Consider the following 24,644-nt stretch of genomic DNA (forward strand, 5'->3'; position numbering starts at 1 on the left):
CATGTTAAAAACTCTCAACAAATTAGAAATAGAAGGAAACTGTCTTAACATAATAAAAGTTCACAGCTTTTAAATTAAAAGCTCACAGCTAACATCCTATGCAACACTGAAAAACTAAAAGCTTTTCCTCTAAGATCAGGAACAAGGCAAGGAGATCCACTTGTGTCACTCCTGTTCTACACGGTACTAGAAATCCTAGCCAGCACAATTAGATAAGAAAGAGAAATGAAATCTACTGACATTAGAAAAGAGAAGCAAAGTTATCTCTGTTTGCAGATGGCATGACCTTACACGTAGAAAGTCCTAAAGATTCCACACACACAAACATTTTAAACCTAATCAATAATTTAAGCAAAGTTGTGGGATATAAAAATCAGCAAAAACCAGTTGCATTCCTATACACTAAAAATGACTAACACAAAAAAAGGAAAAAATCCCATTTGCTGCCTGATCAAAAAGGATAACATACTCAGGAATAAATTTAACTGAGGAAGTGAAAGACTTGTACATGAAAAACTATAAAACGCTGCTAAAAGAAATCAAAGAAGACATAAATAAGTGGAAACCCACCCCATTTTCATGAACTGGAAGACCTAATATTGTTCAAATGTCTATCCTACCCAAAATGATTTATAGATTCAATGCATCAACGTGGTATTTTTTGCAGAAATAGAAAAAAAAAATCCCAAAATTTAGAAGGAATCTCAAGGGATCCCGAATAGCCAAAACAGCCTTGAAAAAGAGGAACAAAGTCGGAGGCTTCAAAGCGTCTGATTTCAAAATAAGCTACAAAGTAACACTAATCAACTTGGTGGGGTATCTTTATTAGCACAAAGAGAGAAAAACAGATCAATGGAACAGAATAGAGAGCCCGGAAATACACCCCTGAGTATGTGGCCAAATGATCTTCAGCAAGGGAGCCAAGAGCACACGACAGGAAAAGGACAGTCTTTCTCAACAAATGGCAAAGGGAGAACTGAATATCCACACGCAGGAGAATGAAGTTGGACCCTGACCTCAGACGATACACAAAAATTAACTCGAAAGGGGTTAAAGACCTAAATGCATGACCTAAAACCATAAAAGCCCCAGAAGGAAACGCCAGGGGAAATCTCTGGGATATTGTATTTGTCAATGATTTCTTGGATGTGGCATGAGAAGCAAAAATAGACACTTGGAACTACATCACAATTAAAAACTTTTGTGCATCAAGGAAACAACAGAGTAAAAAGTCAATCTATGTGATGGGAGGACATGTTTGCAAATGGTGTATCTAATAAGGAGTTCATACCCGAATACATAAGGAAATCCTACAGTTCTGGAAAATGACAGGAAAAGGACTAATTTTTTTTTAATTTATTTGACAGATAGGGATAACAAGTAGGCAGAGAGACAGAGAGAGGAGGAAGCAGGCTCCCCGCTGAGAAGAGAGCTGGATGTGGGGCTCAATCCCAGGGCCCTGGGATCATGACCTGAGCCCAAGGCAGAGGCTTTAACCCACTGAGCCACCCAGGCGCCCCGAAAAGGAATAATTTAAGTGATCATTTAAATAATAATTTAGTTTAAATAATTTAAATTTAAATAAATAATTCAAATAATTAACATCGGCAAAGGGCTTGAGCAGACATTTCTCCAAAGAAGACGTACAACAGCCAACAAGCATATCACAAAGTGCTCAATATCCAGGTAGCTGGCTGGCTCAGTCAGTAAAATCTGTGACTCTTGATCTCAGGTCATGAGTTCGAGCCACATATTGGACATAGAGATTACTTAAAAAAAAAAAAAAAAGATGCTCAATGTCACTTATTGTATGAGAAATGCCAATCAAAACCACAATGAGGTATCACCTCATATCCATTAGGATGGCCACTTGGAAAAGAACAGAAAATGACAAGTTTTTGGCAGGGATGAGAAGAAATTAGAACTTTTGTACATTGTTGGTGGGTATGTAAAATGGTGTCACCATTATGGAAAACAGTATGGCGGTTCCTCAAAACATTAAAAATAGAATTACCTTATGACTCAGCAATCCCACTTCTGGGTATATACCCAAAAGAATTAAAAGCAGGATTCTGAAGAGCTATTTGTACAGCCACAGTAACTGTAGCATCATTTACAACAGCCAAGAGGGAGAAACAAGCCAAATGGCTATCAACAGTTGAATGGATAAAGAAAATGTGGGGTGTGGGGGTGTGGGGGTATGTGACACAGACTTAAGAAAGCAGGAAATCCTGGGGCACCTGGGGGGCTCAGTGGGTTAAGCCTCTGCCCTCGGCTCCGGTCATGATCCCAGAGTCCTGGGATCGAGCCCCATGTCAGGCTCTCTGCTCAGTGGGGAGCCTGCTTCCCCCTCTCTCCCTGCCTGCCTCTCTGTCTACTTGTGATCTCTCTCTCTCTGTCAAATAAATAAATAAAATCTTAAAAAAAGAAAAAAGAAAGCAGGAAATCCTGTGAAATGCCACAATATGGATGAAGCTGGAGGATAGGATGCTACTTGAAAGGACTCCATCTCAAAGGGACAAATAAATACGATTCCATTCCTAGGAAGAATGGAAAGCAGTCAGAGTCACAGAGACAGAATGCAGAAAGGTGATCGCCAAGGGCTGGGGATACGAATTACCATTTAACAGGTGTAGAGATTCGGTGTTGTGAGGTGAAAAAGTTCTTCAAATTAAAGGTCCGCAGAGGAGAGGGGGGTGGGGATGGGGGAAGTGGGGGCTGGGGACGGAGGAGGGCACTTGTCCTGATGAGCGCCGGCCTTTGTGCGGAAGCACTGAATCACTCTACAAGCGATTCTCATTGAAACTAATACAGGCCTGTAGGTTCACTGGGTTGGAATTAAAATTTAAATAAATAAATACATAATTTTTAAAAGAAACAGAAAGAAAAGGTGAAAGAGTTCCTGAGATCTGCTGCATGACATAGTGCAACAGTCCTTAACGCTACTGAACTGTGCGCTTACAAATGGCCGAGATGGTACATTTAATGTGTTTTATAACAGATGGTAATCGGAATACTAAAATAAAGTCAGCCTTGACCATCTTTGAAATCTAGACAGAAAAAAAAAAAAAAAGGTAGTCCATATCTACTGTTGCCCGTTAGAATGCAGAAGAGGTCACTTCACGCTGATTAGAAAAATGATTCAAGCAAGTATCACACAGATACAACATGAGGCTAAGAATGTCATTTTTAAGTTTCAAAAAGCCCTGCAAAATCAATTTTCTTTTTTAAAGATTATTTATTTATTTATTTGATAGAGAGACAGTGAGAGAGAGCATGAGAGGGGAGAAGGTCAGAGGGAGAAGTAGACTCCCCGGAGAGCCAGGAGCCCAATGCGAGACTTGATCCCAGGACTCTGGGATCGTGACCTGAGCTGAAGGCAGTCGTCCAACCAACTGAGCAACCCAGGTGCCCCAAAATCAATTTTCTTAAAATTCCCAAACACTAAGTACATGAAACTCTATCTGATAAACACACAAGGAAAGTTTGCTTGTTCAGTGAGAGGACGAACACTATATATTTGAAAGAGAGAATGGGATGGCCACATTTTCCTCCAAGTCACAGCCCAGCATCTGATCCAAAGCCTGCAAGCCTGCTGGTGGTCCCTGTGCGGCCCAGAGCCTGCTCACGCTCCCTGACCCGGCCCCTACTAGGCAGTTGGTATGGTAACGAGCCCTAAGAGCTTCTACGGGTGGGCTCATTACAAGCCCAGCAGGCAGTACGCTCAAGAATTTCTTTAAGGTTTTCTAGACTATATTACCATCAGGTGTTTAATTTTCTAGAACCTAATAGCTTAGACAAGTGGCCTGGCATATAAGATACAAAATTTTAATATGACAATCATGACATTATAGAAACGTTACAAGCAGACCATGCTCTATCTGACAGACAACATCCATATGTACAACTTCACCATTAAACACAATTTAAAAGTATGAGCTTATCCAGATTTTATAGATAAAAAGTTAAGGTTGGTACGGCAATCTGAATTTTGCTCTATGCCAAGTATAAAGCTGGGAAGAGCATATCCTTTTTTTTTTTTTTTTTAAAGAGCATTTTTTTTTTCTTTTTTTAAGATTTTATTTATTTATTGGAGAGAGAGAGAGAGCATGAGCAGGAGGAGCCACAGGCAGGAGACCCCCGGCTGAGGAGGGAGCCTGATGCTGGGCTAGATCTGGGAACCCTGGGATCATGACCTGAGCCAAAGGCAGGTACTGACTGAGCCATGCAGGCACACCTGCATTTTTTTTATTAGTTTTTTAAAGAGCATATTCATTTTAACACAGGTTACACTCCCATTTGTGTTTTCAAGAGACCCTTGAGCAAAAATACAAAATGGCACACTGTGGTGTTAGCCAAAGAGGTTTCAAAGGCAGTAAGATTAAGTCTAAAAGAAGCAGGAAAATACATTTACAGAGGTCCTGATATGGCAACACACCAAATACTGTACTTTTGTTGAGTTTTAACTCAGATAACTGTCACATAAACAGGCAATCTTGATTTCAAACCTGAGCTGGAACACCTTTTCGAGTTGGGTTAAGGCACTCGGTACCTACCTTTTGGTTGCGGCGGGCACAGCAGTTTCTTTCCTGGTCCCCGAGGGGGACGGTAGAGAGCCACTAGGTTTCTTTGGTAACACAGTGCCATTGTTGACAGTGGTCCTTAAAGGCAAGGTCTGCACCAGTGGTCTTGCTGTGAGACAAGCAGAAAACGCAATCAGAGCTTTCCTCCTTTGTCAAAGTAACTTTTTACAGAACTCAAGGTAGATGGGACGGCAAGGGACATCGATTTTAAAATGCTGGCAGAACTGACAAAGGTGCAAAGAGAACTCAGAGGAGACTGTCCACAAAGGGAGCTGAACAATGAGCCTGGACACAATCTCCCCCCTTACGCAGAAACGCACTCGAAATGGACCAAAGACCTGGGGGTAAAATGCAAAACTGTAAAACTTCTAGATGAAAACACAGGAGAAAATCTGTGTCCTCGGGTTTGGTGACTTTTCAGATACAGCACCAAAAGCATAGTCCCTGCAAGGAAAAAAAAAAAAAATGATGGCTTGGACTTCATTAAATTTATAAAAATGTTTGCACCGTAAAAGACATTGTTACAAGGATGAAAAGACGGAGCCAGGAACCGGGAGAAGATACTTGCAAATCACGTATCTGACAGAGGACTTGTATACAGAATATAAAAAAGAATGCTGAAAACTCTGTAGGCAGAACACAAGCCGCCCAATTAAAAAAATGGGCAAAAGATCTGAACAGACACTTCACCAAAGAAGATCTACAGATGGCAAATAAGCATATGAAAAGATGCCCGACATCTTTTGTCATTAGGGAAATGCAGATTAAAACAATAATGAGATATCTCTATACACCTATTAGGGTGGCTAAAATCCAAAAAACAAACAAAATATCGATTGCTGGCCCGGACCAGAGCACCAGGGACTCTCATTCATTGTTGGTGAGGATGCAAAATGGAAGGCACACTGGAAGACAGTTTGGTGGTTGTTAAATACAGTCTTACGGTATGAGCCCATCATCGCGTGGCATGAGGTACTCAACTGATCTGAAAACTTATGTCTCTATAAAACCTATATTTAATACTTATAGCAATTGTATTCATGATGGTCAAAAACTGGAAGCAACTGAGATGTCCTTCAGTTGGTGAGTGGCTAAACAAATCGTGGTCCATCCAGACAATGGAATATGATTCAGCAAAAAAAAAAAAAAAAAAAAAAAAAGGAAAGAAAGGAAGGAAGGAAGCAATGCGCACGGACAGGGATGAGTCTTAAGTCCACACTGCTCAGTGAAAGCAGCCAGGCTGAATGGCTCCATCTGCATGATGTCACTGAGGCAAAACTACAGAGACAAAGACCAGACCAGTGGCTGCCAGAGGTTGGCCAAGTCAAGGTGGGAAGCTGAATTAGGTAAGATGCGAGAGCATTTGAAGGTGGTAATCTGTATGAGGCTGTATGGTGGCTAGGTGACACCAAGCATCTGTCGAAACCTCCAGACTCTTACAGCACAAAGAAGGAAATTTAATGTATGCAGATGAAAATCCGTTAGGGGCTGGGGGAACCCATGATGGAGAAAAGAATGGAACTATGCCACAAGAATGTGCTCTAACCTCCTGGAAGGGGGTGGCCAGGAAGGTGCTGTGGAAACAGGGAGAGACTATAAGATGGCCAAGGAGCCCATCTGTGCACTGTGCTTGGATCAGTAACGTTGTTTCCCACCGGGCATAGTCGGTCAACATCCCTGAAACCACTGTCATGCGCCCCAGCAGTGAACAATTAAGGAATGGCAAGGAAGATGGTGGGAACCCAGCTTCTCACTGTTGCAGAAGGAGGGTATAGACAAGCAAGGGGGATGGCGCTGAATGAGCCGAGGGTAGGAAACCTCACTATGAAGCCATGTTTAGCCTGATGCAGCGACAGGTACAAATTATACCTATGTACGTAAACATGGGTCAGTAGAAACATACTTTTTTTTTTTTTTTAAGATTTATTTATCTGAGAGAGAGAGAGCGAACATGCAAGTGGGGGGAGGGACAGAATCTTCAAGCAGATTCTCCACTGAGCGTGGAGCCTGACATGGGGCTTGATCCCACAACCCATGAGGTCATGACCTGAGCTGAAACCGTGAGTCGGATGCTTAACTGACTGAGCCACCCAGGCACCCCAGGATAAACATATTCCTCAGCTCTGCCTGCTGAGAATACTGCACGCAAGGGCATCCAGCACCCAAGCCCTGGTTACTAACACAATTCCACAACAACTAAGAACCAGGACTCCTCGGGGAGATGCCCAGATCTAGGGCTGGGGCAGGGCGCTACATCATGAGCATGGAGCCACCTGGACAGCCAGAGAGTCTGGAAAGGCTTGGAAGCAATAGGAAAGCCCCAAACCCGATACAGATGGGGCCAAGTCAAAGGGCCCCAGGAATCAACTGAAAGAGCGCCCCTAGTGGCCAGAGCTGGGAGCACTTCAGTGACAAAATACAGACAGCAGCACCGGATTATAGCCCAAAGCATAAAATAAATATCCAGGATTCCAGACTGATAGAATGACTGGATAAATGATTAAATGGGTGGGAAAAGATAATTTCTCCCGTGCGGAATTCCAGATCATTTACGTAGATGGTTTATCCCCAAGGAGGTGGCGCACAGTCCTCTACTCTGTTAGGTGTGGGTGGCATGGTGACCGCCTTCCACGCAGCGCAGGGTGGCAGCAGGGCAGGGAGGCACTTCACTGTGGACAAACCTGGTGAACTGTATTTCGGCCAGCGTCATGGTGATGAGTCATGTCGACAGTATGGTCCCTGGACAGGATGGGACAGAAATACCCTTTCCCTCTACAGTCTTCTCCCTAAACCCCAGGACCTGCCAGATAAACCCAAGTCAAAAGACAATGAACTCTCTGACCAGGGCTTCTCCAAAGTGTTGGTCATCAGAAAGAAGGAAAATCTGGGAAACGGTCAGTCTAGAGGAGCCTCGGGAGAGAGGACGACCAAATGTAATCCCGGAGGGGATCCTGGAACAACAAAGGAAGGATGTTAGGGATAAACTAAGGAAATCCAGATAAAGTGTGCCTCTAATTAATAAAAAATGTGTCATTAGGGCGCCTGGGTGGCGCAGTCGGTTAAGCATGTGACTCTTGATTTTGGCTCCGGTCATGATCTCAGGGTCGTGGAATTGAGACCCAAGTCAGGCTTTGCACTCAATGGGGAGTCTGCTTGAGGATTTGCTCTCTTTCTCTCTGCCCCTCCCCACTACACGCTGTCTCTCTCTCAAATAAATAAATCAATCTTTTTTGTTTTTAAAGAGGTAAAATAAGAAATAAAGCAAGTATCATTGTGGCATACTAATGTAAAATGTTACTCGTAGGCAAAACCAGGTGCGGCTGATGGCAACTTTCCGTACGATCCTTGCAACTTTCTGTAAATCTAACGCTATTCTGAAATTAAAAAATCGATTTGAAATGCTAGTAGAATTTATTTTGTGCATCACAGGATTAAACCTGCCTTGACTGAGGTTCTTAAAAACAATGACAAAACTGCACAAAATGTTAACACACCGACACCTTTTGGTCCCTAAGGCAGGGAGTTGGGCTTCCTTCTTTTTTCAAAAGTGACAGAAAACAGCAAAAAGGACAGGCAGTGCCCCACCACCCTCTGCGCTCTCTCTTTCCTCGCCTCCTGAGCACCTGCCCACCAGGGGGCCCGGCATGCTGGGAGCCAGCCTCCCTCAGCAAGACACCGCAGCTCCCGAGCCGGGGCCCCCCATCTTCTCTCCCGTCTGCCATGCCCCCTGGACAGGACCCTTCTCCCCTGCAGGAGGACGTACGTCATCACCGTCATTGTCACTGCTCTGCCTTCTCTCTCTGCTTTGTCCACTACTTCTGTTTCCATTCTGGTTTTTGTTTTTGTTTTAATATATGGACTGGGTTAACCGGAGTTCCCTCAACGTTCCATCCACCGGAACCCCTGGATGTGACCTTATTTAGAAATAGGTCTTTGTCAAAGTAATTAGTAAAGATGAGGTCATACAGGATTAGGGTGGGCCCTGAACCCAGTGATGGTGTCCTTGTGAGGAACAGAGAAGGAACACAGAGGCCCCAGGAGAGGAGGTCAGGTGATGGCAGAGGCGGAGCTGGGAGTGAAGCACTTAGAAGCCAGGGAATGCCAAGGATGGCCAACAGCCACCGAAGCTGGACAGAGGCCTGGAACAGTCTCTCGTAGAGCCTCCAGCAGGCACCGAATGGCCGTGCCCACACCTTGCCCTCAGCCCAGGGATACTGGTCTCGGACTGCCGGCCTCAAGCAGTGTGAGAGAGTAAGTCTGCTGTTTCAGGCCCCCCAGTGTGCGGGCACTGGTCACAGCAGCCCTAGATGGTGAGAAGGATGCATACTTCAGCTGGCTGTCCCTTCCATTGCTGCTGCTCCTGCCTGTCCAGCCTGGCTCTGAAGCATGACTCCTAGACCCGAGGGAGGGTCTCCTGGGTGTTTGGTCAGCCCTGTCCAGGCTCGTCTCCCCATGGCCCTCACCTTGATGTCCCTCGCCACCATCCCCAACGGTGCCCCAGAGCCGCCCATGGTGTTACAGGTGGTCAGGACGACACAGAATGGAAGGGCAGCTGCACATGCTCGCTGTGGGGCAGAGTGGACAACTGGCAGGGTGCGGTCTTGTCCTCCTGGGACCTGCATGGGTGGGGGGCTCCTACTTCACAACCAGCCCAGAGAGGAGAGGACAAGGTCCCAACCCCTGGGTTACGGCGCTTCTTACAACCTCTGCAAGCTGCTCTCATTCTGTCCGTATGGCTTAATTTCTCCCACTGTGTGCCCAGACTCTTCCGTGCGCCCCCCCACAAACCAACAAGCACAACAATGCCACTTCCTTAGCTTTGCCTCTGCCGGGCTCACGCACTTGAGTGTGCCCAGACTCACCTGGAGGGCGTGTTACAGTACAGACCACGGGGCTCTGGCCCCAGGGTTTCCGATGCTGGGTCTGGGGTGTAGCCCGAGAGTCTGCCTTTCTAACAAGCTCATGGGTCGTGCGGCCATCGCTCTGGGGACCACACTTTGAGACCCACAGGCTAGGTCATTGTGCCCCCCTTGTCACCCCTGGCCTCCCGGATGGTCTCTCTGAGCTCCCGGCCCCCACGCCAGTTTGTACCTGGCAATTTAGCCCTTGCTTATATACTGTGGGGGGGGGGCACGCTAACCTTACTTTCCAGAGTAACAGTGGACACCTGTGCTGGGGGGGTGTCACCTAGATCTCACCACCCTGTCCATGTGCTTTGCACACCTCGCTCCGGAGGGAGGCAGCCTGGGGAGACAGCTCTGTCCTTGGGCTGAGAGCAGAGCAGCAGCCCTCACCCCCCTCCCAGGCCCCACGGACTGAGGGAAGGGAGCAGGTGCCTGAACATAAAGAGAGAAAACCTGCTTGGGGAGCAGCGGCAATGCTCAGGGAGGCACATGGCCCGCCGAGGGACCCCCATGTGGGAAGGAGCCAAGGAAAAGTAAATACTCGGGCTTCCCTCCTCCCCTCCTTCCAAGCCCCAGCGAGGGCTCCCGATGCCCCAGACTAACTGGGAGGTGGAGGCCAAGGGCCTGCTGGTGCGGTCCCCACAGGTCGGCCTGCAGGGCAGAGCTGGTTGGAGGAAGGGACAGGAAGGACCCAGAGGGGCTTACAGAGGATGTCTGGCACGCGGCTTCTCTTGGCCCAGACCGCCCAGCCATCCCCTCACGCTCGAGGTGAGCCTCCACCCTGCTCCCACAGCCCGGCCTGTGCTGCTGCCCCGGAACGCCACATGGCAACTGTCTGTTTATTCCCCTGTCCCCTCCATCGACGAGGGAGGCTCCGTGAAGGTGGCATGCCTTCCCAGAAGGTGTTCAGCCAGGATTTGGAGATCGGCCTGTGCTGGATTTCAAGAACAAAGCCTTGCTTCCAAGAGAAGGCGTTATGTTACCATTTCTGAGTCATTATGAAAATTTCATTTCTTCTTGAGTCATAATTTCAAAGTTCAGTCTCATAATAACCTAGTTCTGTCTTTCTCCCAAAAGGGGAGCTGTGATTATAGAAGCCCATGAAAGATCAGCTCCATGGGCAGGCTCTCTGACCTGGGGCAACAGATTTTGTACATTAAACTATGACAGAGGATGCCTGGGGGGCTCGGTCAGTTAAGCGTCTGCCTTCAGCTCAGGTTATCAACCCAAGGTCCCGGGATCGAGTCCCGCAATGGGGTCCTTGCTGAGTGGGGCTCCTGCTTCTCCCTCTCCTTCTGTTTGCTGCCCCCCAACCCCTACTTGTGCTCTCTCTGACAAATAAATAAAATCTTTTTTTTTAATATTTTACATATTTATTTGACAGAGAGAGGGAGAGAGATTACAAGTAGGCAGAGAGGCAGGCAGAGAGAGAGGGGGAGGGGGAAGCAGACTCCCCGCTGAGCAGAGAGCCCGATGTGGGACTCGATCCCAGGACCCTGAGATCATGACCTGAGCTGAAGGCAGAGGCTTAACCATAAATAAAATCTTTTAAAAAAAGATCTCTAACAGGGCATCATCAGAAGCAAACAGAATCCTTTAAGTTCTGATGAGAAATCATGAAAGAAAAACCAAGGATGGGGCAGGGGCACGGAGACCGTCCTCGGAGTGACGGAGGGGGTGAAGAGATCTCGTTAGGGCCACACGCTTATCTGGGTACTATCCCCCGGTTTTCCTCACCACTCACTTGGTTAATAGCGCTGGAACTGCCCCCAATATGCCTTTAACCGAGAGGCCATCATGCTCATGATGCCTCAGCAGGTCGCTTCCATGTTTCCCCATCTAGATGTGCTCAGCCACTCAAGGAGGAAAGGTGGCCATCATAAAGGGAAAGTTCCAGAAGAAAAAAGTGCCTCCCGGTGTCCAGTGTGAACGAGTACCAGCCTGGATGGGGAGGACACAAGAGCCACTACAATGAGTCATTTTCAGACAAGCAATCTTCAAGACCGAGGAAGAAAAACAGCACAGGGAAAGGTTCAAACACAATTTCCTCTCATCAGGTGTGAAGGTAAAAGACTCCTTTGCCTCCACGTGACACTCAGAGATGAGACATTCTTCTGGTTCATAAAAGGGATCTTTTAAATAACATTTTAGTTGTTCCTAGGGGCAAAACATAGACACACGGCATGAAAGAAGAATTTCTCAAATAAAAGGGGAAGGAATGATAAATGGTGTGTATTCAGAATGCATTCGTTGGAGCCGTATCAGAACGGCTGGAATCTCAAATCTCGTGGGAGACTGAGAAGTACAGAGGACTGGAGGGATGGGACAGGCTGGCCTCCCTTGCAGTTTGGTTTAATTATGGAGCCTCGGAGAAGTTACGACCCTTCCGAGCCCCAGCTTCCCTGTGAGTGACGGGTAGCCCCAGCCAGCCTGCAGGGCCGCTGCAGGGATCAGGAGTGAGAGTGGGAGCTGTGCGCAGCATGTCCGGGCTGCTACAGGCACACAAGAAGTGGAGGCTCTCATCCTATGGCTACAACCAGATGAAGAAATGCTTTTGGCCATCAGGGTGCAGTCGAACCCCCGGAACGTGATGGGAGCGGAATTAGCATCTCATGTCAGTTACGGTCAGAGGCACCTACGGCGGAGTCAGATCCACGAGTGCCCTCAGCCGCACCCAGCACACCCAGGCACGGACAGGGGACGATGCCTGGCAAAGTGAGGGCGGCAGGGGAGTGTAGGTAGGGGCAGGGCCTCAGGTCTGGGTACGAGGGCCAGAGCGCTAGCCCCAGTGTGTCCCCAGCTGGCAGTGTGTCCCCAGCTGGCAGTGTGACCTGAGGTCCCATTTTTAGTTCAGATGCGCTCTAAGGATGTCTCTTCCCACCCCGAAACCAGATCCTAATGATGTGGGAAGAGTGCTCTGAGTTTCCATGACTTTACCACCCTGAGTTGGTTCGTAGCCAGACCTGACAGCCCACCAGGGAGCTGAGCCACAAGGCAGAAGGGGACAGGACCCTGGTCCAGCCACACGTGCAGGACCGACAGCCGGTCATTACTTGGCATATGCTTTCAGAGAAGGTCCTCGATAAACTACCAGGAGTTAAATTTTCTGCAAAATGACTCCACAGCACGGTAGCTAAAAGTCTCTGGCACTAATGAAAGTATTTGCAATCTCAGGTCTAAAACAGTCACAATTAAGCCTGAAATGAATTTCTTTTAAATCCTCCTAGGTGGTAGGATTGGAATATTTAGACTTCAAGGATGACTACCTGTGAGACGTATTTTCAAAACTACCGTTGATATAAATGCAGAAATTCGAGGGTAGCTAGTCAAACCTGCCAATTCTTATTATCATGACATGTTACAACCCAAAGACCAAGAAACCCTTTTCATTCACATCACAGCAATAACTCAATATGCAATATTTGATAAGTGAAACATCCCCGTAGGTTTCAAAATAAATTTAATTATGCAAGTGTGATTATGTATGTGGTTATGTGTAGAAATTCAAAGTTTAATTTTAGCATATCTTACCATTATGAATCTAGACTTCTTAATTATCCATTTATTTTATTTTATTTATTTTTTAAAAAATTTTTATCTATGTATTTGACAGAGAGAGCGACAGCGAGAGCGGGAACACAAGCAAAGGGAGTGGGAGAGGGAGAAGCAGGCTTCCCGCTGAGCAGGGAGCCCACTCTGGGGGCTCGATCCTAGGACCCCGGGATCATGACCTGGGCTGAAGGCAGATGCTAAGTGACTGGGCCACCCAGGTGCCCCTATTTTATTTTCTTTTTTAGAGAGAGAGAATCCCAAGCAGTCTCCATGTCCAGCACAGAGCCCACGATGGGACTTGATCTCACAGACCTGAGATCATAACCTGAGCCAAAATCAAGAGTTCAACACTTCACCAGGGGCCCCAAACTGGAAGGAATCAATTTATAGGCTTCATTTATTTTTATTATTATTATTATTTTTTTAAAGTAGGCTCCACACCCAGTGTGGACCCCAACGTGGGGCTTAAACTCACGACCCTGAGCTTGAGACCCTAATTATCCATTTCAAAATTTATGAGATGTCCACGTTTGGAACCAGAGGAGGCAGACTGTGTCTGCTACTCAGTGAGACAAAGTGGGTCATTAAGTCCGGGGGAAGATCCCGTCGCTGACAACCCAGCAAAGTCACCCGTGCTCTCATCCTCTGATGGGCAATCCTGCTGCTAGGAACCTGTCCTAAAGACATATGGACAATGGCACAAAATGCTTTAACTTGTAAGGTGAAGTGAAGCATCACCTGTAAGACAGAAGACCATGCACAGGGATGGGTGGGGTGATCCGTGGGGGACTCTCACCATGGCCGTTTCATGATATAAAGTTCTTTATTTTATTTTTTAAGATTTTCTTTATTTGTTTTAAAGAGAGAGAGAACGGGGGAGGAGCAGAGGGGAAGGGAGAGAAAATCTCAAGCAGACTCTGTGCAGAACCTGATGTGGGACTCGATCTCACGGCCCTGAGATTATGACCTGGGCCAAAAATCAAGAGTCAGATGCTTAACCAACTGAGCCACCCGGGTGCCCCATTATAATACAAAGTTTGAATGCAATCCTTCTTAGTCTCTGGGAAACTGAATACATCTACTAAGCCTTCTCATAATTCATTAATAACGCCTATCTAAACCGGGGAAGGCAATTCATGGGGAAAATGAGAGAGACCACAGTGTGTTGTCTTAAAAAAAACCCAAAAGTTATGCTCTGTAGTAAAGCCGTCTGTAAGTCGAAAGACAAGGAGAAAGCACAGTGTGGGAGAGAGAGGACTCAAACTGCTGATTGCACTGAACCGGGTTAAGGAACTAGTTATTTGTTAATTTCGTTCGCTGCAGAGCGGGTACAATTTTAATTAGTGAGTTGTGCCTTGCTCCTAAAGTGTGTGAAGGGACCACACATAATGTCTCACACCATCATGTGCCAAATACGATCGATGCTGTGTGGGACACTTTGCAGATCTTGAGAGGAGAGCTCTCGTTTCAAGTCCTTTGGTTATTCATTTCCTGAATATTTGGTTTGATTTGAATAATGCAAATTTAAGTGATACTGCTAAGCAGTGCAACACAGATGGTGGGAAGAAGGCATGTCCAGCCAGGCCCTGGGGACCAGTCCCGGATTTGTGTAACCCAGGGTAAATAATCCAATTTCCTAGAGGCTGTTTTCTCATCTGTAAAATGGGCCTGATAGCACCTACTTCAAAGACCTATGGAGCGGGGAAACGGGATCATATATTCAAAATATCTATTGTGATGTCCAGTACCCAACCAATCAATAAATGGTAGGTACACCCATACCTACTGATTCTGAAAATCAGGAGCAAGCATCAGGGTAGCAGAGGCTACTGAAAGGTGAGCTGCAGGCTGCTTTTAGCAGTGGCCTCAGGGGCTAAGTCCTGACACCGGAAGGTCTTGATGTCCCAGAACAGCAGGACCCACGTGCATATGAGCGTCTCTACCAGAAAGTTTTGGTTCTACTTAGTAATTCTCTGATCTGTTAATTAATGGGGCTCAGAATATAACCAATAAAAAAGGCTGCAAAAGGTATGTTAAAGTTTACAGAAGGCAAGCTTCCAGATTATGGTCTGCACCCACAAGCAAAATGTAAAATGAAAATTGGAATTACTTGCTAGTTAATGCCTAACAAAGTGGACAATCCCAGATACATGGGACAGTGACTATATTTTAATCTACATTTTACAGTGAAATCTTATAGCACTCCCCTAGCACTGAAATGGAAATTAGCCATGCATGTATATAATGGCTTATTATGAATTTAACTCCAAACCACAATTCCTTGTCTTCTTGAAAACACGCGTGAGCCAACGCTGGCCTCAGGACATTTGCCCTGAGCCCTGCTGTTGTTCTCAGCGCAGTGAAGATCAGCATCAGGAGTAAGAAAGGAGTAATCTTTATTTTTAAATTTATTTTTAATTTATTTTATTTATTTGAGAGAGACAGGGAGCACAAAAGCGGGGTAAGAGGCAGAGGGAGAAACAGACTTCCCGGTGGCCTTGATCCCAGGACCCCAGGATCATGACCTGAGTCAAAGGGAGATGCTTAACTGACTGAGCCACCCAGGTGCCCCAGAAAGGAGTCATTTTTAAAACACAAATTTCTTCTGCTTATTACACCAAAGAATATTTAGAAACCAACTAAAAGATATAAAAAGAGAAAAGCAATCACAATCCTGCCACTCAGGAAAACAAACAAGCCATCAATGAACTCTTGGCACAGTTCTTTTCTGTCTTTTTGCACAGATTTTAACTATTTACTTGAATTATGCCACGTACACATTTTTATAACTTGCCCTTGACTCTTCATGCAAAGTACAGGCACTTTCCTTGTTGTTACCAATAACACAGACGTTCTTAACGATGACGCCATAGGAAGGAAGGGCTGTGGTTTTCTAGCCATGCCCTGGGAGCTCGCACTCCTTCCATTCCTTTCTACCCATTTATCCCCCAATAGCATGATGTGGCCGTGAACTCTAACTCATGAAGCTCTCCTGGACTTTTACTCACAAGAGCACCTATAAGGGGGTCTTTCTCACTGCTGGTAAGGAGCGAGGATTGCCCCTGCTCCAACCACAACACTGAAAAAACTTTAATATTGCCAAGAATTTTTAAAAATATGTGCCTTCACCAACCAGCTGATTCCCTTTTCTGACTATACCCAAGCTCAGCATAATTAAAAAATGCCAAATGTCCCCATCTGAGAGTCCATTGAACATAAAGAAAGCAAACTTCGCAGGCTGAGGTTCTCCGGAGTACAGGGTAAGCGGCCCTTAATATTAAAAAAAAAAAAAAAAAAAAAAAAGGCAAAAGAGAAGAAGAATAGCGAAATTTGGGGAGCTCAGGTAGAGACTGAGCACCTCCTGAGATCCAGGGCAGTATCACTGGTTAAAAATCCCAGGGGCAGGAGAATGTTGTCAAAGCAGAGTGGTCCGCGACGTACCCCCCTGTGTAAACTCCACGTGCACAGGCCCGGCATCGGCTGGGTTGGCCACAGTCTGCCCCCCGTCTCGGGAAGCCATGAACTTGATCTGACCGTGATTACTTGCCCGAGACTGTAGTTCTCACTGTTACGCGAGTGAAGCCCCACGAAGAATAATAAAGTAAGTCAAAGCTAAAAGGTCACAGAACTTTCTTGACATAAGTGAAGTTCTGTCACAGAAAGAGATTAGAATCATGACGGACGGCCTTGCAGGCCACACTGCGGCTATGGTGCGGACCCGGCACCCAGCCCGGGCTGTCTCGGAGCCGGACCCCGCTGAGCACTTTGAAAGCTCCCCGCCCCCAGGGTGGCACAGCCGTTCCTGCCACAGGCAAACAGCCCAGAGATGTGCACCCAGAGCTCGAAACGCCGAACCCGAAGCTTCTGACCAGTTCGTTCACATGCCGTGTGTCCCGTCTTCTTCAAGTCTGTATGGGGACGGCAGGCCAAAATAATGGAGAGTGTGAGAATAAAAATAATGGGGCCTTTTACAACCAAAGGAAGTTTGCTTCCGATCCATCTTGTCTGATCCCCCAACTGAGACGTGGCTACTGAGGACAGCTCTCCAGCTAGAGGTGCACAGGCACCCCCACGGCTTCCCGCGGAAGGGAAGCCGGGACCCAGAGCTTTGGACAGGCCCCCGCTTCCCTGTCCTGCAATCACCTGCTTAGGGGAAACTGGCCCACTGCACTCTTATCTTTGTTCTATCTCTTGGGGGTGACCCCCTGGCTAGTATGCTCTGATTTACTTTTACTCGTGAAGAGAATCTTATACAGAAATAGAGCTCACTATGAAAACAAATTACTCTCTTAGATGAACTTTTATAAAAACCAAACTTTACTCTTAATCAAAAGAAGAAAACTCCTCGGTAGGTCTCTTGTATTATTTTTTCCCGAACTAAAACAAAAACAAACAAACAAAACAGAACTTTTGGAAGTCTGATGCTTTATGGGAAGCAACAATTTTGAATATACCCTTTAGGGTTTTATTTTTGGAAAGCTAAGCAGGTCGGGAATTCCTAAAATAACCTGCTTTCTGTTTAGAATACCCTGATCACTCTAACTTAGCAGGAAGAAAAAAAACATGATTTAAAAGGATTATTCAAGGGGCACCTGGGTGGCTCATTCAGTTAAGCATCTGACTTCAGCCCAGGTCCTGATCTTGGGGTCCTCATCAAACCCCAGTGGGGAGCCTGCTTCTCCCTCTCCTTCTGCCCCCCGCCCTGCCCCTAGCTTGCGTTCTGTCTCTCAAATAAGTAAAATCTTTTAAATAAATAAATAAATAAAAGGGTTTTTCAAGAGGTAGTGTTACATGGTAACAGATGGCTACACTTGTAGTGAACACAGCATACAGAGATACTAAATCACTATGTTGTAAACCCGAAACTAATGCCACATTGTGCGTCCACCATACTCAGATAAAAATAAAATTACGGAAATCTGGAGACATTGCCCAGCACATATCTCTTCATCAAGCTGGTGATAATTACCCAGAAGGACAAAGAAATAGATTTCTTTCCATGGAGATGTGAAACGTAGCCAAGTGCTTGAGAAAAAAGTAACATATGCACCATCAGACAGTACCCTCTCCTGACTCCAAGAAAAACATGGTAACTGTGAAATAATTTGTTAAATCCAAACAACCAAAAAAAAAAAAAAAGCTAATTTTAAAGGGACATTTAGATGCCAGTGTGATCTCAAATGTTTTAATCAAAGGAATTTAAGCCACGATGCATTCTGTTTTCTAAAGTGAGCCATGAGGAACAGACGATGAGCAGTGGATGTGTGTTGCAAGCAGACATCAGAGCACTGACTGACTAGCAGGACAGAAGCTTTTATGAGACATTGTACTTCCAAATTTTAAGAAGAGGGTCACTACAAAGTTACTTCAAACACAAATATTGCTTTTTTTATGTTTCTCTCTCACACACACACACACACGCCACGGGGAAATGAAATGATGGTTTGAATTTGCCGGAAACCCACTAGGTACTGGATTCTGTGGCAGGCTCCGTTCTCCTGGACAGCAGAGCCGGAGGTTCGAAAGGAACAGGAGGCTGTGCCCGGGAGGAGCGTACGAGCTCCAAGTGGGGGCAGGGGGTGATGTTCTAAACTCCTTGCGGGTTCTAAACTCCTCAGGGAAGGGCCTGCCCTCTGGGCCCCCAGGCCTCGGCTCCGAGCTTGGCTGTGGCGTAGGATATTTAGCCATTGGCTGGGCTGAACTGAATGGTAGCAGACAAGCTGAGCACAGAGAAAGAAAGCAGAGCCGTTGAGAAGTTTCTAGGGGGAACAGCCTCTGGGAAGCCCAAAGGATTGTGGGGTTTTTTGGTTCTAGGTTCTGCCTCGCAACGTACTCCCAACCTGAACTTGTCAGTGGTTGCTCCCAGCCGTCCACTGCGGGTGGTTCCAAGCCTTTCCTGATCACCCACGCGTGTACAGCCCTGGGCTGAACAGCTCACTGACTTCCAGCCAAAGGAACCCCGTCCCGCCTCGTGGGAGGGCTCTGGCAGCCCTGAGACCAGCTCGTCGATGTTCTGGTCTCCCGTCTCCGGCGCTGCTGAAAACCGCGTGTGTCCGCTAGGGACGAGCCCCTGCTCCAGCCCAAGTGTCCGCTGCTCTGCGCACCGAAAATGCCCACCTTTGGTAGGTCCTTTCCTGTTCAGCAGAGCCTGCTGCTCCTCCGTGATGTTGAGCCGCCGAACCACGTCCGCCAGCGCTGATTTGAGCAGCTGGATGTCGTCTTCTTGCATCTGGACACGCTGCTCCAGGGAGGCAATGCGGTCTGTCACCTCCATGCTGCTGGCAGCCGAGGCGCTGTCATCTAAACCAAAGGAGAGGAAGCAGGGACTCTTTAGTGCTCCCCAGAGAAATCAGACCGACACCTGTGAGCACACACGCGGCTAAAGCATAACCGTATTTACCAACGGAAGGCAGCTGCTCTGACGCAGAAACCGTGGGACAGCACGACTACCCAGAACTACGACCCCTCATTCTGCTATGGTCTTTTTCGTTCTGCTTGTGCTTTTCATTTCTTTCTAGCTGTGGGTTTTTGTTTTTTTTGTTTTTTTTGTTTTATTTTTTAAGATTTTTATTTATTTATTTGACAGACAGAGATCACAAGTAGGCAGAGAGGCAGGCAGAGAGAGATGAAGGGAAGCAGGCTCCTTGCTGAGCAGAGAGCCCGATGCGGGGCTCGATCCCAGGACCCTGAGATCATGACCTGAGCCGAAGGCAGAGGCTTTAACCCACTGAGCCACCCAGGCGCCCCTGTTTTTTTTTTTTTTTAAAGATTTTATTTATTTGTTTCAGACAGAGAGGGACAGAGAGCACAAGTAGTGGGGAGGGTCAGGCAGAGAAGCAGACTCCCACTGAGCAGGGAGCCTGACTCGGGGCTTGGTCCCAGGACCCTGGGATAATGACCTGAGCCGAAGGCAGATGCTTAACTGACTGGGTCACCCAGGCGCCCTTAGTTGTGCTTTTATTGGTCATTATATTATTATAGATACAAAGCAATGTATTTTCTTTCCCATGACATCAGATACCTCAGGGGTGGGGGCAGGGGGGGCGGCTAGGGTCACCCACTTCAACTTGGCACATGCTGCAGAAATCCACTGCATGGCCTTCTAGCTTTCGAGCCGTCGATGCCAGCAGATGGGGTGGTCCGACAATCATACAACTACGCTGCCTCCTGAAACCAATATTACGCACTGTATGTTAACTAACCAGAATTTAAATAAAAATTTGAAAAAAAAAAAAAGCCTTTCTGCCTGATTTCACTATGTAACTAATGTATTATCTTTCCCAGGTAACATAGCTTTAACATAGCAGTTACCAACTGCTTTGGTTTCAGGATTCATGTATATTAGTAACAATTACTGAGGACCACAAACAGCGTCTGTTTGTGTGAATTCTGTCCATCAATATCTACCGTATTGAAAATTAAAACAGGCATTTTATAAATATTTAATCATGACCTATTTAAAAATGGCAAAAGCATGACATGTTCAATAGCACGTTTGTATGGAAAATTGTTGAGGTTTTTTTTTTTTTTAAGATTTTATTTATTTATTTGAGAGACAGAGATCGCAAGTAGGCAGAGAGGCAGCCAGAGAGAGAGGGGGGGAAGCAGGCTCCCTGCTGAGCAGAGAGCCCGGTGTGGGGCTCGATCCCAGGACCCTGGGATCATGACCCAAGCTGAAGGCTTGAATCCCAAGCAGAGGCTTCAATCCACTGAGCCACCCAGGCACCCCAATTGTTGAGTTTTTAAAAACAAAAATAGTTTTTAAAAAGATTGACATTTTGAATATCTAAAAATGTTCTTTAATGTCTGACTTATTAGAAAATAACTGGATGTGTTTCTGCATTCAATCTGCTGTGATATGTTAATTTGGTTGGAATATATAAAGAAAATTTGGCCTCATGCTGACATGTAGTAGGAAAAGGAAGAAGTACTTTAATAGCCTCTTCAGATAATTAGGGGTAATCTTGTTATTCAGTCAAAACACGATAGATGGTAACGTTACAAAAGTTAGCCGCAATGCAGAATCTAAGACCCTATAAATAAAATTGTTTTACGTTGTTAAAAACGAAAAAACACAAGACTACACTATTTACCAGTCATGCCTGCTAAGGTCTGGCTATTCGGACAAAGAAACACGAGGGGTCAGATCTGCTTGGTAAGCATCCCCCTGTGGCGGTAGCCATCCTAGTCTATCGCATTGAACCATTAATTGCCAGTTCCTTATCAGGGCCTCCCCGGTTCCACACAGTCTCTTTGCCTCTGGAATTCATTTCATGCCATTCCTCCTTTCACCCTCTGTGCTTTGGTCACACTGGCCTCTCGCAACTGCCCTAACAGCTTCGGTATCTGCTGTTGCCTTTACTTGAAACATTTCTTTTTCTCTCTTTTTTTCCCCCCTTGTCTTTCCTTTTCCTTTTCTTTTAAATATTTATTTATTTATTTATTTATTTATTTATTTATTTTTGAGAGAGAGAGAGAGAGAGAGAGAGAGAGAGGCAGGGGAGGGGCAGAGGGAGTGGGAGAGAGAGAATCTTAAGCAGACTCTATGCCTAGCACAGAGCCTGATGCAGGGCTCGATCTCATAACCCTGAGATCACGACCTGAGCTCAGATCAAGAGTTGGACGCTCAATGGACTGAGCCACCCAGGCGCCCCTACTTGAAACACTTCTCAGCAGGCCCTTTGCAGGACCAAATTCTTCTGTTCTTTAGGTGTCAGTTCAACTGGAGCTCTTCAGAGACCTTCCTAACGACCTAAACTAAGGTCAGTCCTTGGATCACCTCAACCTAATTTATTTCTTCTACAACATTACTGTGCTCTCATTAGCTTATCTCCTGTCCCCTGACTAAAACGTAAGCATCATGGAGTTGCTTCTGCCTCTAGGCATGACAGACCCTTTATGGACAGCACCACCTGCCCTCCTGCTCACAGAGGGCAATTTTAAGCCTGGAAATTAAACAACAACCACCAAACCAAATCAAACCAAACAAAACCAAACCCAAAAAACTACCTGAAAGTACTAGAGAGGAGACACAGGTATGTAGACTCTGATGGGGAGTTCACACTCACTTTGAAAAATAAACAAGTAAATCCCTTTTGTGTGGCTTCTAGCCAGATCTAAGCAGTACATGGCAGGGGTGGGAGTATATGTGGGAAACCCTGCAGCCATTTTGTCTGAAGAAAACCAAGAAGTGAAGTCCAAAACCTGTGAACACTGAGGAGAGGGGAAATTCCAGAAGGGAAGACACCAGAGGGGGATTCCCAAATTCTTTCTATCTGAGCTCGGGCTGACCCAGGAATCACACCCACATGGAACAGACTCAAGCACCGTCCCTCACAGCAGAAGAGCAGAACTCAGATGGGAGGCACAGCCCAAGAAGCAGTGTGCAGTTCAAGTCTAGCCAAGGAACACAGCCACCAAGACAAAGGGAAGAACACTTCTCAGAGGAAAATAATAGAAGATAAAATCCCCACAACTTAAGATTTGTAATATCCAGGATATGATCCAAAATTGCTCAACATTCTAAGAATCAAGAAATGGAACATAGTCTCAAGAGGAAAGAAAATAGATTGAGTCCGACTCCAAAACGAACAAAATATTGGAACTAACAGATAAGGAAAATGAGATATTTCCAATGAATGAAAACTTCAGCAGAGAAGTGGGAAGCATTGGCAGTGAAACAGAAACAATAAAAAAAAATGAACCAAATGGAAATTCTAGAACTGAAAAACACAATTTTTGGAGTAGAGAATTCGCTGATTGGATGCAGCTGCATAGACATGACGGAGGAAATACAAGTAAGCCTGAGACTGAGGAGAGGACCTCTCCAGGGTGAAAAACACAGAGAAAAGAACTGAGAAAAAAAAATTAACTGAGTCCCTTGGGGATTTGTTAGATGGTCTCAAATAGTCCAACATATATTACATTAGAATATCAAGAGAATGAAGCAGGAAAAAATATCTAAAATATAAAGGCTCCAAATATCCTAAATTTGATGAAAGACAGAAATGTAAAACAACAAAATGCTAAACAAACACAAAGCAAAATAAACACAAGAACCCCACCTCCAGGTATTGCACAAACTGCTGAAAACCAGATGTAACACACTTACTGAAAGCAGCAAGAGCAAATGGGCATAGTTTATGCTGGAGAAGGACCATGCAGACTAGAAGACGTAGAACATCTCTAAAGTACTGAATGGGGACGCCTGGGTGGCTCAGCTGGTTAAATGTCTGCCTTTGGCTTGGGTCCTGGGATTGAGTCCCACGTTGAGCTCCCTGCTCAGCAGGGTGTCTGCTTCTGTCTCTGTCTCTGCCCCTCCCCTCTGCTTATACACATTCTCTCTCTCTCTGTCTGAAATAAATAAAATCTTTAAAAAAAAAATAGAGTACTGAATGAAGAAAATTCAATCCAAAATTCTATAACCAGCAAAAATATCCTCCAACAGTGAATGCAAAAATAAATAAATAAATAAATAAATAAATAAAGGAAAACTGAAAGAATTCATTGCCAGCAGATCAACATTGCAAGAAGTACCAAAGGAAGTTCTTCAGGGTAAAGGGAGATTATATAGGAGAGAAACTCAGATAGTCAGGAAAGAATGAAGAGCCCTGGAAATGATAAATATCTGAGTGAGTTCAAGACTTTTTTTCCTTTTTGCGTTACTTGCTAATGTTCTTATAAATCACTAAAATGCTGAAGATGAAAGTTATAACATTGTCTGCTAGGATTCATGAGGGGTGTACGTGTAATATATATAACTACCATAACATAAAGGATGGGGAAGGTATGGGTCTATAAGGCTTTAATATTTTACATAAGATTTTAACAGTAATAATAGTATAACAGTATACATTATCAACTGTGAAAAGTTAAAGATGTATATTGTAATCTCTAGAGAACTACTAGAGAATAATAAATAAGGATAGCTAAAAAAAAAAACCAACAGAAATATTAAATTGAAATTCTATATTCAAATAATCCAAAAGAAGGAGGGAAAAGGGAGAGAGGAACAGAAAGTAAACAAATAGGGGGAAAAAGGAGAAAGAGAAATGTAAACTTATTATAGCAATAATTACATTAAATGGTACATTAAAGTAATAATTGCATTAAACACATCAATTAAGGGGTGTCTCGGTGGCTCAGCTGGTTGAGTCTAACTCTTGATTTTTTGGCTCAGGTCATGATCTCAGAGTCCTGGGATTGATCCCTGTCTCAGGCTCCATGCTCAGCAGGGAGTCTGCTCGAGATTCGCTCTCTCTCTCCCTCTGCCCTCCCCCACCTCCATGCTCATCTCTCTCTAAAATCAATAAATGGGGCACCTGGGTAGCTCAGTCAATTAAGTGGCTACCTTTGGCTTGGGTCATGATCCCAGGGTCCTGGGATCAAGCCTCACATTGGGCTCCCTGCTCAGCGGGGAACCTGCTTCTCCCTCTCTCTCTCTGCCTGCTACCTTGCCTACTTGTGCTCTCTATCTCTCTATCAAATAAATAAATAAAAGCTTTTAAAAATAATTAATTAAAAAAAGAAAGAAAGAAAAAAAGAAAACCAACACATTAACAATTCAAAGTCCAAGAATGTCAGGGGAAAAAAGGTAAGATCTAAC

At 45.5% G+C, this 24,644-nt stretch overlaps 1 protein-coding gene across 3 annotated transcripts in view; it reads right to left on the minus strand.

The window, feature by feature from the left end:
• EML1 (EMAP like 1) overlaps window positions 1-24,644 on the minus strand; it is a 175,122-nt gene that overhangs the window by 54,721 nt on the left and 95,757 nt on the right. For all 3 annotated transcript variants that reach the window (XM_032839534.1, XM_032839535.1, XM_032839536.1), the window contains exons 2-3: window positions 19,157-19,339; window positions 4,557-4,692 (exon numbers count right to left, since the gene is read on the minus strand). In XM_032839534.1, coding sequence (XP_032695425.1) covers window positions 4,557-4,692; window positions 19,157-19,339 — 319 coding nt within the window. The remainder of the gene's footprint in view (window positions 1-4,556; window positions 4,693-19,156; window positions 19,340-24,644) is intronic.

Source organism: Lontra canadensis, unplaced genomic scaffold (assembly GCF_010015895.1).
Source record: "Lontra canadensis isolate GAN:19392208 unplaced genomic scaffold, GSC_riverotter_1.0 scaffold108, whole genome shotgun sequence".
Taxonomy (NCBI): domain Eukaryota; kingdom Metazoa; phylum Chordata; class Mammalia; order Carnivora; family Mustelidae; genus Lontra; species Lontra canadensis.